This window comes from Cygnus atratus, chromosome Z (genome assembly GCF_013377495.2).
Source record: "Cygnus atratus isolate AKBS03 ecotype Queensland, Australia chromosome Z, CAtr_DNAZoo_HiC_assembly, whole genome shotgun sequence".
NCBI lineage: Eukaryota > Metazoa > Chordata > Aves > Anseriformes > Anatidae > Cygnus > Cygnus atratus.
In genome coordinates, this window is record NC_066396.1 from 71,478,391 (window position 1) to 71,493,911 (window position 15,521).

At 39.2% G+C, this 15,521-nt stretch overlaps 1 protein-coding gene across 1 annotated transcript in view; it reads right to left on the reverse strand.

Annotated features, from left to right (window-relative positions):
- Positions 1-503: 503 nt before the first annotated feature.
- TEK (TEK receptor tyrosine kinase) overlaps positions 504-15,521 on the reverse strand; it is a 40,204-nt gene continuing 25,186 nt past the window's right edge. The window contains exons 7-23 of the mRNA XM_035563010.1: positions 15,204-15,332; positions 13,369-13,523; positions 12,333-12,474; positions 11,778-11,939; positions 10,808-10,942; positions 9,866-10,159; positions 8,229-8,528; positions 7,659-7,816; positions 6,208-6,418; positions 5,140-5,250; positions 4,588-4,778; positions 4,095-4,208; positions 2,693-2,763; positions 2,047-2,087; positions 1,222-1,318; positions 688-787; positions 504-578 (exon numbers count right to left, since the gene is read on the reverse strand). Coding sequence (XP_035418903.1) covers positions 504-578; positions 688-787; positions 1,222-1,318; positions 2,047-2,087; positions 2,693-2,763; positions 4,095-4,208; positions 4,588-4,778; positions 5,140-5,250; positions 6,208-6,418; positions 7,659-7,816; positions 8,229-8,528; positions 9,866-10,159; positions 10,808-10,942; positions 11,778-11,939; positions 12,333-12,474; positions 13,369-13,523; positions 15,204-15,332 — 2,486 coding nt within the window. The remainder of the gene's footprint in view (positions 579-687; positions 788-1,221; positions 1,319-2,046; positions 2,088-2,692; positions 2,764-4,094; positions 4,209-4,587; positions 4,779-5,139; positions 5,251-6,207; positions 6,419-7,658; positions 7,817-8,228; positions 8,529-9,865; positions 10,160-10,807; positions 10,943-11,777; positions 11,940-12,332; positions 12,475-13,368; positions 13,524-15,203; positions 15,333-15,521) is intronic.

Consider the following 15,521-nt stretch of genomic DNA (forward strand, 5'->3'; position numbering starts at 1 on the left):
TTTCAAATAGGAATCTTAGTATTCTTGGTCACAATACTGGATTGGCATCTGCTTGCAAATACCACTGTCACATAGAGCATAACATTTTTGTTTGAATCACAATTAAAATGTATATGAAATACTGCTGTAAGTAACTGACTTTGCTATCAGTAGCTCTTGAAAAGTATCAAACGTGTCTACGATGGCAACATGTAATGCACTACAATAACTGTAATGTATACACTTCATCTACATGACTAGAAAAGAAGAATACCCTGCATATGAAAGCAGGTTTTATGACTTCAGTCTATTCCTACTCAGAGCAGTATGTACACTTCTACAGTCTGTGGAGGCAGGGGTTACTGTGTGATATACACATAGATATCTGTAGTAAAACAGTATTACTGTATTATATACAGTTAGAACTATACGTGGTTCTACACAGCACATCACATTCTGGGCTCCAGCAGATTGAGTTTTGGTTTTGTTTAATACATCGTTGGTGAATGTAGATTTCTTCTGTCTTAAGCAGCTTCTTCAGCGGAGCAGTCAATGCCTGCATAGGTAAACTTCTCGTATAGGGTAGTGTTCACATAGGTCTGGGAAGGAAGCAAGCAAAGAGTGTGATACAACTTGCATTACCTCTAGAATCCTAAACTATATTGAAATTGTTCATGGCCTGATTCATTTCTGTGGATTCATTCTTACCTTTCTTTCTTCTAACATCCTGTTCAGTGACACCAATATCTGAGCAAATGATGGTCTTTCATATGGTTTCTCTCTCCAGCACTGTCTCATTAGGTCATACCTTTAAAAGCAAACACCAACACAGGATGGTTTAGACACGTAGGTTAGAGTTGTTAGTTCTTGTTTATTATTTTTAAAAGAAAAGTGGACTCGTATACATATCTGGATTTATATTTTCAACATTTGGTTTCTGTCTGGAAAAAAATTATTTTTCTATGGAATAATCAAGAACCTCTCTTTGAGTGAAAGCCCAGCCATATTGCATAGAGAACAGTATATTTGGCAGGAGCGGGAAGCCTCGGAAAGGGCTCATTGCAAATAACAGTGCATGCTGGGCAGAAAGGGCCTGAAATAATTATTTCCACTTCTGTACCCTTACATTTTTAATGTAATTTGTGTTTTTATAAAAAAAAAAAATTAGTTTCTTGTAGAATTTGTTTATTTCCTATAGATGATGCTGTGTTTCGTTTTGTGTTTGCCGAGGCAGTTACTTACACTTCATCATCACAGTTGAGAGGCTTTTCCAGTCTGTACCCTTGAGGCAATTTTTCATAGAGTTCTGCACATGTCATTCCACAATATGGTGTTCCACCTAAAGCAGGGTTTAATCATTGTCATGAACACTACTTTTTTTTTAATTAAAAAATGTAATTTCATAGCGATAGGAAAAACAATGACTGACTCAGTAACAGGTGAATTAGTCCAGCATTAGACAGTATGTTTTTATACCAGCCCTGTAGGTGATAAAAATTTACACTGGCTTTCATTTTTCTCTTCAAACTGTGCATTAAGCAGCATGGAAGCAGTTAACAACAAAACAGTAGCTTTTCAACTACTCAAGAACAAAACCAAACCAAACCAACCAAACAAAAAAAAAACAACAAACCCCTCAAGTTTTATTAATGTTCAGAAATTTTCTTTGACAGTACTTGGAGAAGTTTGGCAAAAAGAAGTGTTTACAATGTAAATAGTGACTTAAAACTGAGGGGGATGATCAAAAGCTACCCATCAACATTATATCCACTTTTGGATTAAGGCTACAAATTGTGTGGTATGCTGAATTTTACATTTAGATATGTCCTGGGTTTTACAGTGCCATGAAAATATGGTCATGATGCTTTTCGCATTTAGAATGGTATCTGAATTGAAAATGTGATGACTGTATTTCCAAGAATACTGAAGCTAAATAAGGTTCTGTCAAATGAAACAGGAAAAAAAATGCAGTGTGATGCAAAGCAAGGAACTGTAAACAGACTGAATGAGTAGAGGTTGCTTGACCCAGATGAGTTTATTTGTGCAGAACAAAATCCACATACTTACCTAAGCTAACAATTTCCCATAACAGGACACCATATGACCATCTACAAGAGAGGAGTATTATTGAGTGCCACCAGAATGCAACAAGATACCATATTTTAAAATGGTAGGTAATTTTGCTAATAATCAGAGAACATAAAGAAGTGTGAGTCAATCTCCCTATTTTTTTTCTTACCAATTTTTGTGTAATTTTAGGGTTCGTAGAACTGGAGCGCTTGGAACGAGATCTTTAGCAAAATTAATTCCCTGTAAGTCCATCAGACAGAGTTCTTGACTAGACTTAAGCGCTCTCAGCAAAAATAGCACTCTTACAGAATTGCTTTGCTAAATATCAGTTCCAGATTCCTGAATAAAATACTGATTTCCTTTGACTCGCCCGAGAATTCAGAAGATTTTTTTTATTTCAAGTGAGAAATACACCTCTATTAGTAACCCAAATCTAATTAGCTTGTGGACTTGTGACATTTCTGATGAAATAAAAGTAACTATTTTTGCTGTTGATTTCCATTTTTTCTTGCCATTTGCTTACTCACACTGACATTGTGAGTTTTTTTGTGTTCAGTGCATGTCTTTATACTTGCTATCAAACTTCCCTTGATATTGAAAAAAAAATGTTTATTTTAAAAAGACCACTTAAAAACATACTTACACATCACTATTAGTGGTGTAAACACTGTAATTCAAAGATTCAATTGCCATCCATCTCACTGGAAGCCGTCCCTGGAAATTATTTCATGAAAGTTGGTTTGTTGGTGGTTGGAATAACAATATAGAATCATAGCACGATTTGGATTGGATTCGTTAAAGAACGTATAGTCCACCCCACAACCCTGCTGTGGACTGGAACATCTCCCACTACACCAGGTTGCCCAAAGCCCCATCCAGCTTGGCCTTGAACACTTCCAGGGATGGGGCATCCATAACTTGTCTGGGCAGCCTGTTCCAGTGCCTCAACACTGTCACAGTGAAGAATTTCTTCCTTATATCTAATAAAAACCTCCCTCCTTTGGTTTAAAATCATTACCCCTTGTCCTGCCACTGCACCCCCTGAGTCTCTCCTCATCTTTCCTGTAGGCTCCCTTTAGGTACTAGAAGGCTGCAATGAGGTCTTCCCGGGGCCTTCTCTTCTCCAGGCTGAGCAGCCCCAGCTCCCTCAGCATGGCTTCACAAGAGAGGTTCTCCGGCCCCTTGATCATCTTCATGGCCCTCTTCTGGACCCGCTCCAATAGATACCACAATCGAATCCCCAGCAATTGTTCTACATGTTATATTTATGAAAATTGACTATAAGCAAGTAAACTTTATTAAGTGATTAGATTTATTACTTTAATTGTTCCGTGACTTGATTTGTACATTTACATACCGAAGGGACAGTTTAAGCTAAAGCTAACAAAATTTATCCAACCAGCATCTCAAGACAAATTGGAAATAATCCTTGAGTAATGTCATGTGTCTCTAAGCAGTCCCATTCCCTTGATCACCCAGTGTTATTCCTGGTCTGTGGTTGTCTGATGGTTTATTAGACATCTTTCTCTTCTATGTCTTCCAAAGCATTAGCTCTGGACAGCTGTTTTGTCAACTCATAGATCCTGGTGTGTCTGTTATTACCGTTTTGTTAACTTCGTGCTTGTTCAATAAAATTAACCTAGCTTGCCCCAGCCAGATAAATTCTGGCACAAAAATTTAATTCTCACAGCTGTTCAGATACACATTTTCATCATATATCAAATGTATGTTCTATGTATTTCTATATAGAATTGAACTAAATCTCATTACTGATTACAAAATTGGTTATTATACTGCCATCCATCTTCATAGAAGTAATTTTCAATTATATATATTATAAATGTGTTATAGAGCTGATTTACAGGTAATGCTTGTGTATTAATAGTTAATATAAATATTTATACATGTTAGTATATTATAAGTATATATATATATATGATTAGTTCTGTAGTACCTATGAGTTTACATTTTTGTTTATATTACAATACAAAATAAGAAATAAGAAAACAAAAATGAGAACAGACTATATGGCTTTTGATTCTTACCATGGTCTTCTTAACATAAACTTCTTGACCTCTGGATAAGCCAAAGTCAGCTATTTTTGCAACATAGTTTTCTCCAACCAAGATGTTTCTTGCTGCCAAATCTCGATGAATAAACTAAAATTTAAAAAACAGAAATCAGTATGGTATCTGTGAGCTTGAAATGTGTTATTTGAATGCTCTACTGAAAATTGTAAGCATTCAGAATAAAAATGAAAACCAAAACAAATGGCTTAGTATGCAATTACCAATAACATTTTAAACTTTAGCTAAAGATGAAAGCAGTTAGTTACCATGTCATTTGTAAGTTTGAATGCCTCCTCCTTGATTCCCTGTGACATAGTATTTGATAGGGCTGAGTGAACACAACAAAATAATGGTCACCCAGTGTGTGCTATCAAAGCTAAAATTAAAACCTTATATTGATCTCATTTAAAAGCATAGTCCCTGAAAAATTAATACTCTGCTCTTGGTGGGTAGAAAATTTAGGACTGACCTGTTTCTGGCTCAGGTAGTCCATCCCTCTAGCGACATCTGCTGCAAAATGGAGAAGTTGCTGAGAGGAAAGTGTAGATGCAGTACTGTTGGCAATGGCAAATGCTGGGTCTGTCTCTAGCACTCTGCTTTTCCGAAGGAAGTCCAGTAAATTTCCGTGGGGGGCATATTCGATGGCAAGGTAAAGATATCCTAATGAAAAATCAGATAGTTAGTGTATCACAAAGTAAAAGATGTTCAGCAATAGTATTTGGAAACCTACACTGATGTAAGTAAAAATAAAATAAACATAAAACAGATTTATGGGGAAATACCAAACAATGTAACTCCTACGTGTAATAGAGAATTTAGAACTACTGGTGAACATCATTTCTGACGGATTAACATGGACTTGTAGCTCTAACGCCAAGTGTATTTGGCTTTTTAACGTAAGTGTTGCACAGAAAAACCTGTTCATGAGCTGGTGTTTCTATGGACAATATGAATCTATACTGTTTTTGTTATTGTTGTTTTTAATGATTTTTTGAAGTGCATGTATTCAATAGTGTCTTACCCCGATGTTCACATGCTCCCAGAAGATTTATGATGTTGGGATGATGACCAAGTTTACAAAGGACTTCAAGTTCTCCAGCAAAGTCTCTGTGGTCATCTTTTGAGGCATACTCTGAAAATCAAATCAGTGTGTATTTATGTTTTCCTTTGAACTGAATTTAGGATTATATTGTTAATTATGAGGACTCTGGGCTGCCTGGGGCACTACAGCTTCATTCCCAATAGAAAGAGGAAAACTCTAAGATACATTAATATTTACTTGAAAAATATGATTTTTCATTCCAAGAGGAGAAAAAGAATCTAATGTCTGTAGCAGCCACCTCCAGAGAAAGAAAGCATTTTAATATTACACATCTGTCACTTCCCTTATTTCAAAAGGTAAAAAGTCATAGCAGATCATACTGCAGCTAGCTGCCTAAAAGTCTTTCCTTTTGTGTGCTTTTGATTATTTCTGCCTGCGTGCCGACCTTGGCTCATTTTTTAATGGTGATCGTATTTGAGTGTCTCCCAATTTGCCTACATAACAATCTAGTGAATTGCAAAAAATATGTACGTTCTTGCAGTATTCCATGCATTGTAGTTCTCTCTGGAACATGGCAGTCAGGCCCGATGAGTACAAAGAACGCAAGTGACCCTTGATTTAGTGTATGTATGTACAGATGCAGAGATGTAGTTATCTGTGACTGGATGAGGTGAGTGAGATAACTAAATGCTGTGCCCAAGGCTAGCTCAGTGCACCTTTTTCTATCAAGTGCATGTTTTAATGGCTCCTCCTTTGCAAATAAACTCACATGTGAAGTTCGTACTAGTCTGTGAAGTGCAAAATTCATAATCCTTAATGATGTTAGCATTTGAAGAGAAATATAGACCAACATGACAGAGCAGAAATGCAGTCTTTGCCGGAACACAAATCTTGGCCTAGTATCAGCCATTATAATGTTACTAGTAATTTTGAATATTTATTTAAACATTAGGAGGGGGCTACTAAGCACTTCTTAAGACAGAGGAACACTTAGAAAAAAAAAACAGCCAAGAGAAGTCTACGGTCTCGAGGTCTGATCTTTACTACCTTTCATCCTTTTAATCGCAGCGTCCATGCGTAAGCCATCCTTCTTAATTCGTGCTTTCAAGACTTGTCCAAAGTTACCTTCCCCGATCACATCTTGAAATTTGATGTCATTCCACTCAAGAACTGGATAAATGGTGGGATCTGGGCTGTTTTTGGCTTTCCTGCTCAGAGTGAGAGTACCCGAGTTAAACTGTACAGCTGGCTCTTCCCTCTGTAACAGAGTTAAGCAAATGACATTGAGTATGATTTCTTCTTTACTGAGCAATACCATGCTTACCCTCCCTGAATACATATGTGCTCACTGGTGTGCACACACACACAACCTGAACCATCTCCTGCTTACACGAGTGAGACTCCTACTTTAGACACTGGCTGCAGCAAGCATTTGTGCCTAGATCTACAAAATTAATCAGGCTCCTAATTTATGCATAAGTACCTTTGTACTAGGCATCCTGAAAATTTTCTGATTAATGAAGGTGAAAGAGATGGGCAAAAATCATTTGATAAAATTGATCTTAGAACCAGTTTTAAGTCTCAGGGCAAGATTTAACTCTTTGTTTGTCTTGAGTAAATTCTGTGCTAATCAGGCTCAGTAGGAAGACTGAGGAAAGACAATGCAAAGAAAGAAAAGAGAGAGGAAATGATTCTCCTCCATACTTGAGACATCTCCACTTCAGCCACACGTGCCCAATAAACACTTTTTTGGGGAAAAGTTTCAAGACAAGGAGCAGGAGCTATTATGTGTGGCCTGGGGACTCATTTTGTGGCCTGGAGACCACTCATCTTTTTGAATGAGTCCCCTTTAAAAAGGGGATCCCCTGGTCCCCTTTTTAAGAAATAACCTGTGGAGATCCAGTTGGAGGAGTTCTTTGGCCCAGCTTCATTCTCCTTCATGGGTTTCCCTTTGAAGTGAGAGATAACACTGGAAAGCTGAGTGCGGCGGAAGCTACAGAAGGATACGAGTATATGCAGAGAGAACTCTACGTGATACTACAAACTTCAGCAATTTCATCACTGCCAAAGCTATGATGTTGCCATTGACTGATCCCTGCTGTGCTCTCCCCAGGTTAAAAAAATGTGGCAGATCAGTCACTGATGCTCAAAAGCAATGGTTAAAAGTACTGCAGTTTTCAAAACAGGGCATAACTTCACAGAAGGAAAACAGGCTCTTCCATTCTGCATGGCTTGATACTTGGTCATACACAGGGGCAACAAGACAGAAAAGAGAAGGATAAATTGTGTGTATCTTTTTTCAAGTCAGGTCATCTGTCTCATAGCCTATAGCTATGATTGCTTTAGCTCTGGGTCACTAGCAACAGCACTAATGTCATACATGAAGAGGAGATTGTATTTGGAAAGGCCAAAGAAAAGGAAGTGAAAACAAACAAAAAACTGCAAAAGATGGGGCAAAAATGTTTAGCCACATTGCCAGAGGAAAGCTAGAAACCCACCACCACATTTTGGAAAGCCTGAGCCATTCTGCGCTGGAAGTTGGCTCTCTTTAACTGCAGCATGATGAGAAAGGCCAGGAGAATTGTTACGCAGGTCATCCCTGCAGAGCCAAGGATAGCAATAAGCAGCATTTTGCCTCCTTTCGATTCATATGGAGCTGTTGAGGAAGCACATAAAGAGTTTGTCATTTCCAGGTAATTCTGAAAAAGCCACGAACAATGCATAGCTAGACACTCCCATCTTATAAACGGCGTAAAGACATACAGGTATATCCCCTTGTTTTACAAAAATGTCACAGACATTGTATGCTCTGATTTTCAGATTTGTGAGCACCTGCTTATTTCAGGGAGAGCAGAGCTAAGGTCACATTCAGTGATCTAATTAACTCCCATTAATTTATGAGCTGTTGGGCGCTTGCTAGTGAATACGCACAAACGCTGTATGTTGCCACTTCACTGATGCCATGTAGGGAACTGAGAGTCAAAAAAAGGATATTGTGACTGCTCTATCTAACTGGCTTATATCATCAGCCCTGGTTTGTGCAAGTCTGGTATGCTGGAATAACTAACCTTTAGTTTCTGGAAGAGTCTTCAGTTCAAAGGATGTGTTTGGGTTGCTCAAGCCGATGTTGTTCTGAGCGTTAATCTGAACCTGGTACACAGTGTTTGGCTCGAGGCCCTTGAGATGGTATTGAGTAATGGTGGTGTTCTTAATGATAATGTCGATGTGGTTGTACTCAGCCTTGCCATAAATTTTGTAGCTGATGATGATGGAGGAGATGGAGTGACCCTCGGCAGTTGTCCAAGAGATGACTGAAGATGTGTCAGTGGTGTTAGAAAACTTGATGTTGTATGGTGCAGGAGGGATTCCTGAGAACAGACATAAACACACAAAAAGTGTTGGAGTGCACATCACCTCACCTGCCTTCCCTCAGAGGCCAAACACTTTACTCAGTGTCTTTGTTGTGCTAAACAGAAGAATTTTGTTGACAAGCTTTGGTAACTGAGCACAACTGTTTTATGAACCATGTGCAGTCACCCATATTGCAGTACTCCGTACTTCCAGCAGAGGTTGGAGTAGTATTCAGTATAGCCCTGTCCGTGCAAAAAGGATACGAATGCTCTAAGCTGTTCTGCAAGGATAGCATAATTGCTTTAAAATTAATGCAGAAAGGGTTGATTTACTTCTGTACTGAATCATCATCCCCATGTGATTCTGAGCACCCTCACTGCTGCAGGGAGCAATTCCCTGTCAGGATACAGGCTATTAGAAGGAAGGGAAATTGTTATCGATATTTAGCAAAGTATCCCGAGTTGGAAGGGACCCACAAGGATCATCAAGTCCAAAATTTCATCAGAAAAACACCAGCAGAGGTGAGTTCTGGACTTCTGGACACACCCATGATGGCTATGCTAAGTACCTTCTGCTGGAAAAAAGTACCCTTAAGTTTTTCTTTGTGCAGTTTGGGATACTGCGGTGTCCCATGAGAACCGGTGATACTTCTTTTAATACGTGTAGGGTTTCATTGAGGGCTTCCTCACATGACCTGTTGTGAGAAAGAAGCATACCTTTCCAGTGTAGGGTTTGGGCAGTGACATCCATCAGCCAGGCAAACTTCATTCTGATAGAGCATCTGTTTTGGCACTGTGAAAGGGCACGGTTCATACTCAGGAATTCAAGCACGGGCACTGATCTTGAGCGTAGCTACACTGAAACTACACTTTGCTCACAGGAATGTGTACCTTTCATTGTATCTTCTTTTCCTTCCTTAAAAGCTGGCTATTTCTGTATTGACATGGCTGAACTGCAGGGTCTGAGTGTTGTTTTTTTTGGAGTTAAAAAAGAGCTTAGATTATGAAAATCTGTGTGTTCATCATTACAAGGAGAAAAAAATGCGATGTGTGTTAGAAGCACAAATCATATAGATATTAAGAAGTTGTGAATTCCGAAGCTTTTCACTTATTTTTCCTTTTTTTTTTCTTTCCCATAAAACTCATCATCAGTTCCTGACAATTCCCAAGGTAAGAATTCCTTTGGATACAGAGATTTTCTTTATAATAATAGTAATAGCAACCGTGACAGGTTGTCATCAGGAACTGAGTGTTACCAAAACAAAGGATTAGTTTTAATGTAGTGATTAAGAAACAATCATTCTGACCACTGGGGGAAAGAGGAAGAATTAAACGGAAGTGAATCAGCTACTTACTGTCACTGAAAGTCCACGCATACAGGTAGTTGCTCCATTCTCCTTGGGACCTGGTGTTCACCCGTACCCTGCACATGTATTGCTGTCTGGGCTCAAGATCTTTAATGATCAGTGTGGACATATTTCCTGGCACTTGAGTAATAACACTGCTCTCGTCACCATTGTCATTCACGCTCTTCCTTTCCACTTCAACACGAATGTCGTCCTCTGTCCTCAGAGTTAAAGGATGCCATGACAAATTCAGCGATGTCGTGCTTTTTGGAAGGAGTGTGAGACCTTCTGGTGGAGGAAGACCTTGGAGAAGCCACAGTGAGACAGGGAACAACATTTCACATCTGGTATGTAAACCAAAGCAGGGGTACCAGTTATTCGCAACCACTTGCCCTAACTTAGAGTGACAAAGGGCAGTTCTCCCCTCCCACACCCCACCCAGTTATCAGAAATTTGCTGTCTTTTTAGGTAATTCCTAGTGGAATCCTAATTTATTTTGCACGTCAGTATTCAGTTTGGGCTGTCTCCTCAGTGATCTGAAAGCTTATCTGCTTGTTCAGACATTTTAATTTTTAAAGTAAATTGATCTAATAGTAAGTGAAAGGACCGATCTGGTGTTAGAAGGAAGGACTAGCATGCAAAAGAAGTGTTTCCTATTTCCAATTCTGTTGCTTAGTCAGGCAAAGTATGCATATTTTCCTTTCCCAGATCCTCCACCTCTAAATCAGGGAGCATAATAGGACTGTCTTACATATAGGGTGGTTTTCTTCACCCCTGTTTTTTTTTTTTTTTTCCTTTGCCTGAGATTATTTCAAAAGGCTCTCTATATTTTTCACATCTAGCTGCTACCATTGCTCAAATGAAAGTGCTCTGGCCGATCAGGGAGCAGACCACAGAGATAACCCTCTGAAATGGCCCTTTTCTGAAAAGCCAAGGTGATGGATGACTTACCAAGTGCAGCTGTTGTGAAGCTAGCCTGTGGTCCGGGATGGCCTTCCCCACCTTCCCCTTGCCGACTCAGCTGAACACAGAACTGATACTCTGTTTTAGGTTCCAGATTGTCCAGTCTTTTGGTTGTGCCTTTTACTGAGAAGGAGAAAGAAACAGTAAAGTTGTATACCCCGTCCTGAAAAATGATAAGGAAGAAAAGGGCAGGAAAATATTCCTGAATGACTACACATGGAAGGTAACATACTCAGGCTCTTCTTTTGTTCCCAATTCACTAAGATAAGCTATTTTGAAGCATATAATATATGGATTTTTAACGTAAGCAGTGTAAGCCCGTAGTAACCGCTGGGTTCTGACCCAGCGCAAGGGATGTTTCCATCCATCCTTCCTTTGGGTCAGAGCAGGACTGGTTACTTCAGCAGTACGTATTTTGTGTGCAGATCTTGGGTTACCATGAATTAGTGTAACTATTGTTTACTTGTTTAATTTCCTGTAATGTTTCCTGTAGTATTTTAGACAAAGTGGTCATCTCACTCACAAGCAGGCTTCACTTTACCTATACCATTCCTGATCACTATTTACGTAAAATATTTGTTGCAGTGGAGGGCACAGTAAGCATACAGGAAGACAGCAGATGCTTCAGGACCACTCCATACTGCTCACTGCTTTTGAAAAACTGGAATTTGCACAGGATTTTTCAACAGCTGGGCCCAGTATTGAGTACTGTTTATCTTAGGGAAGAAGGGGGGAACCTTTTGATTACTGAAAATTGAATAAACACTTCCAACCACTGTTAGTGTACCACACTCACATTAACATTATACAGTACTGTTATACAGAGCCATGTGGCCAGTCATAAAAGATTTAATTTTTATGGGTTACAGAGACTTTTGAATCTGGGTCAAGTGCAGACGCGAAATTATGTTTCAGTATGTAAGTGAAGTTTGTGTTTGAGAGAATTAGAGAATCTTACCTTCTACAGACATCCAGGACTGATAACGCTTTGCTGGCTTGTACAGGAGTTTTGTTGACACAACAGGTCCATCTCCAAGATGTAACTCAGCATTGATATCAATAATGAGAAAATTATGTCCACTGTCTGTCAGCCGTGGGGCATACTGTGGCACAGGAGGAACTGAGCAAGAATGCAAGTATTAAACCAGCCTTTTAATTCCCTACATCAGTAAAACTCTGGTACCTTCCTACATCTACAGGAAAATGGGAGATGCTCTTCCAAACTCTTAAAAAGTAGACAGGGGTTTAGACCCTAAAACTCACAGTTTGTACCCTTCAAAAAAAAAATTATAAAAAAATTGCCTGTTCTTTTAATCCTTACCATCACACTTTTATACCCCAATACACTTAATTAGGGTGCCGCTTATAAGAGGCTTCTGTTTATATTCTGACTGTAGATATTTATTCAGACATTTTCCTGCAGTTCAGGAATGGAAAGCCCTGCCATGTTAGACTATAAATCTTGTTTTAAAAATAGAGAGGCAAAGATGTTAGAAAAGATTTATGCTCTTACCTTTAACTGTAACTTGAAATGGCTTCTCAGCCATTCCTGCTACTGTCTGCACGCTGCAGACCCAGGTTCCTGTATCACGGGGCTGGACTCGATTAATTGTAAACATAGCTTCAGAGCGATTACTGGTGACAATTAAGGAAGGCTGAAAAGACAAAAGACATGGACCTGAAAACTGCGGGCATTACGGAATTTTTCCATTCCACCTTTCTCACAGTTTAGGAATTCATTTAGGGTTTAGTGGTGTCGCTAGAGAGGCTCTATAGAGGTCAGTTCCATAGATTCACATATGCTTCAGTCTGTGAGTTCTATTTCTACAGTTGAGGAAGCTCACATGGTGACTGCTGTGTTTGATCATGTATCTGATTTCATTCTCTTTAAATCCTAATCCATGTACGTGATTTCAATCTCTTTAAATCAAAGGCTGTATATGTATTCCTTCTTTTAGTGTTTACATAGTAAACATAACTTCAATACACAATGTAGATTCAATAATTGAAAAAGTATTTAAAATTATTTAAAAATAATAATTGAAAATTGAAAAATAAATAATCACTGGTATTTCAGAGACTATGATTAATTTCTACTCTATTTAGTAACATATTTTACATTGTTACCAGTTAGTCATAGAGGAAGAGCAGAATTAAAATTAAGTTACCTATATATATTTCAAAGTATAATTTACCATTTTATCAACAAGTCAAGATTTTTTTCTCATTTTCAGGAATGTCAACATGATCTGATTTGGTTGTTCAACGGTTCCTAGCCTATGTGAGAGCCATTCATCTAAATCACTTCTATTTGTTTGTTTGTTTTTGCTAGCCCTGTAAGTCATGTGGATTATAGCAAAGTTTTAAACTTTTTGGAACAGGAACTCAGTAAATAAAGAAGAGCAAACAATGAGCAGTGCGATAAGCAATATGATAATCTCAGAATACTGAAATTTCATGTTATGCTTATAAAGCACAGTGTGCATTAACTACAGATAAAGTCAGTATAAATATCAGAAATAACAGGAAGCAAGTAATCAGGAGCCTACCCTTAGGACAGTTCCATCTTGCTTCAAAAGCTTAAATTCTTCAGATTTAGGAAGTGGCATCCCAGTAGCTATACAAAAAGGCTTGAACTCGACACCAGAATTGAGTTCCACAGGGTCTAATAAGTTTTCTATCTGAGGCGAAAGATCTGCTGAACCTGCAGAATATATATTATGTCATTCTTCAAACAGAACTTTCAAAAGGCAGCATCAAACACGCTTAGGCATATAATGCACATGCACACTGGAAAGCTTAGGCAGCATAGGTATCTGGTCCTCCCTCGCTTATGTAAGCATACCCATGGATACCCAAAGCTTACCAAAGTCAATACTGTTATAACAGAGTAAAGAGCATGTGAGAAGAAACAACCCCTCTATCCATTCTTCTTTTGTTTCCTCTTCCATTCCCTCTTTTTCTTGCTCCTTTTTATATTCTAAGCACACACACACTACTTACGGCAAAATCATGCACACAATTTGTAATGAATGTGTAGTTACTATTAGCTCTCCATTACGTCTTTTCACAAGGGCAGTTGGATCACAATGGTGTAATTCACCTGGTTGGGTCATGGCTTTATTTCTTTGGTTGTTTTTTTTTTGTGTGTGTGTTTGAAAGCTTTTACAAGTTAACAATAGATTTGTCACTTTATTTATCAAGCAGAAATGATAGTTGCTGAGTGCATTTCATAAAATACTGTGTGCCAACCTTGCCTGAATCCGAAGATATTCTGAATGAAGTACATCCAGCTTTGCAAGCCTAACTCTGTCAAAGAGGCAGAGCTGCTTTAAACTCTGGGGTAGTCCTAGTGTCTCTGTCATCAATTTCAGATTATGAGCCTGGTGGTGTAGGAGTGTATGCAGCTGAATAAGAGGTATGCAGTAAACCTTAAAGGTAAAATAGCATGAACCTATCCAAAAGCTGATCATGCAAGTAGGATGTCCAGCTCCTTTCAGTAATTGATATTAAGGCTGGTGTCAAACCTACAGAGTAAAGACTGTAACGCTACATTTAATGAAAGCAAGTCACAGAATCACAGAATGGTTGAGGTTGGAACGGACGTCTGGAGGTCACTTGGTCCAATCCCCTGCTCAAGTGACACCCAGAGCAGGTTGCTCAGGCCCATGTCCAGGCAGCTTTTGAAGACCTCCAGGGAGGGAGACTCCACAGCTTCTCTGGGCAACCTGTGCCATTGCTTGGTCACCCACACAGTGAAACATTTCCTGATGTTCAGGGGGAACCTCCTGTGTTTCATTTTGTGTCCACTGCCTCCTGTGTTGTCATTGGACACTACTGGAGAGTGCCTGGCTCCATTTTCTTTGCACCCTCCTGTCAGGTATTAACACACATTGATAAGATCGCCCCAAGCCTTCTTTTCTCCAGGGTGAACAGTCCCAACTCCCTCAGTCTTTCCTCATGGGAGAGGTGCTCCAGTCCCTTCATCAACTTTGTGGCCATTTTTGGGCTCTTGCTGGTATGGTTGCTGTTGTACTGGGGATCCCAGAACCGGACCCAGCACTCCCAAGTATGGCATCACGAATGCTGAGCAGGGCTGAAGGATCACCTCCCTCAACCTATTGGCAATCCTTTACCTGGTGTAAGCAGCAGATATAAGTCTGCTATAAGTCAGATATAACTGTAGCACGCTGGCCTATAAAATGCAGCATATAGTGCTCAGAAACACTGCACTGCAGTAAAGGTATGCAGATACATGTGGGCCCTTGGAATGCAATTGACAGCATAAGGATACCAGCCTGAAGTGGAAATGCTACACCAGCATGAAGATCTGTTTCAGTTACACTGGGGAAAAGTCATTTACTACCGTGTTACCTTGCTTTACCTTCTTTTTCACATTGCAGACCATGCCATCCGAGGGAACAGACGCAGCCCTTAAATCTGTCGCACGTCCCTCGATTGTGACAATTACATCTGAGTTTGCAATCTGACCCATAAAAACCAGGTTTGCACTCTGCAAGTACATATGTTTCCAGTTAGTGTAAAGGTACTAGATAATGTCTTCCATAAGTTTTCAATTTCATGCATCAATTCTCTCCAGTAGAGTTTACTTCCCTCAGTTGGGTTGAGTTTGAAACTCTTTGTAGCAGCACTAAGTCATCCACAGAGCATCCGGAGGACAAATAACATGAAATATAGAGCA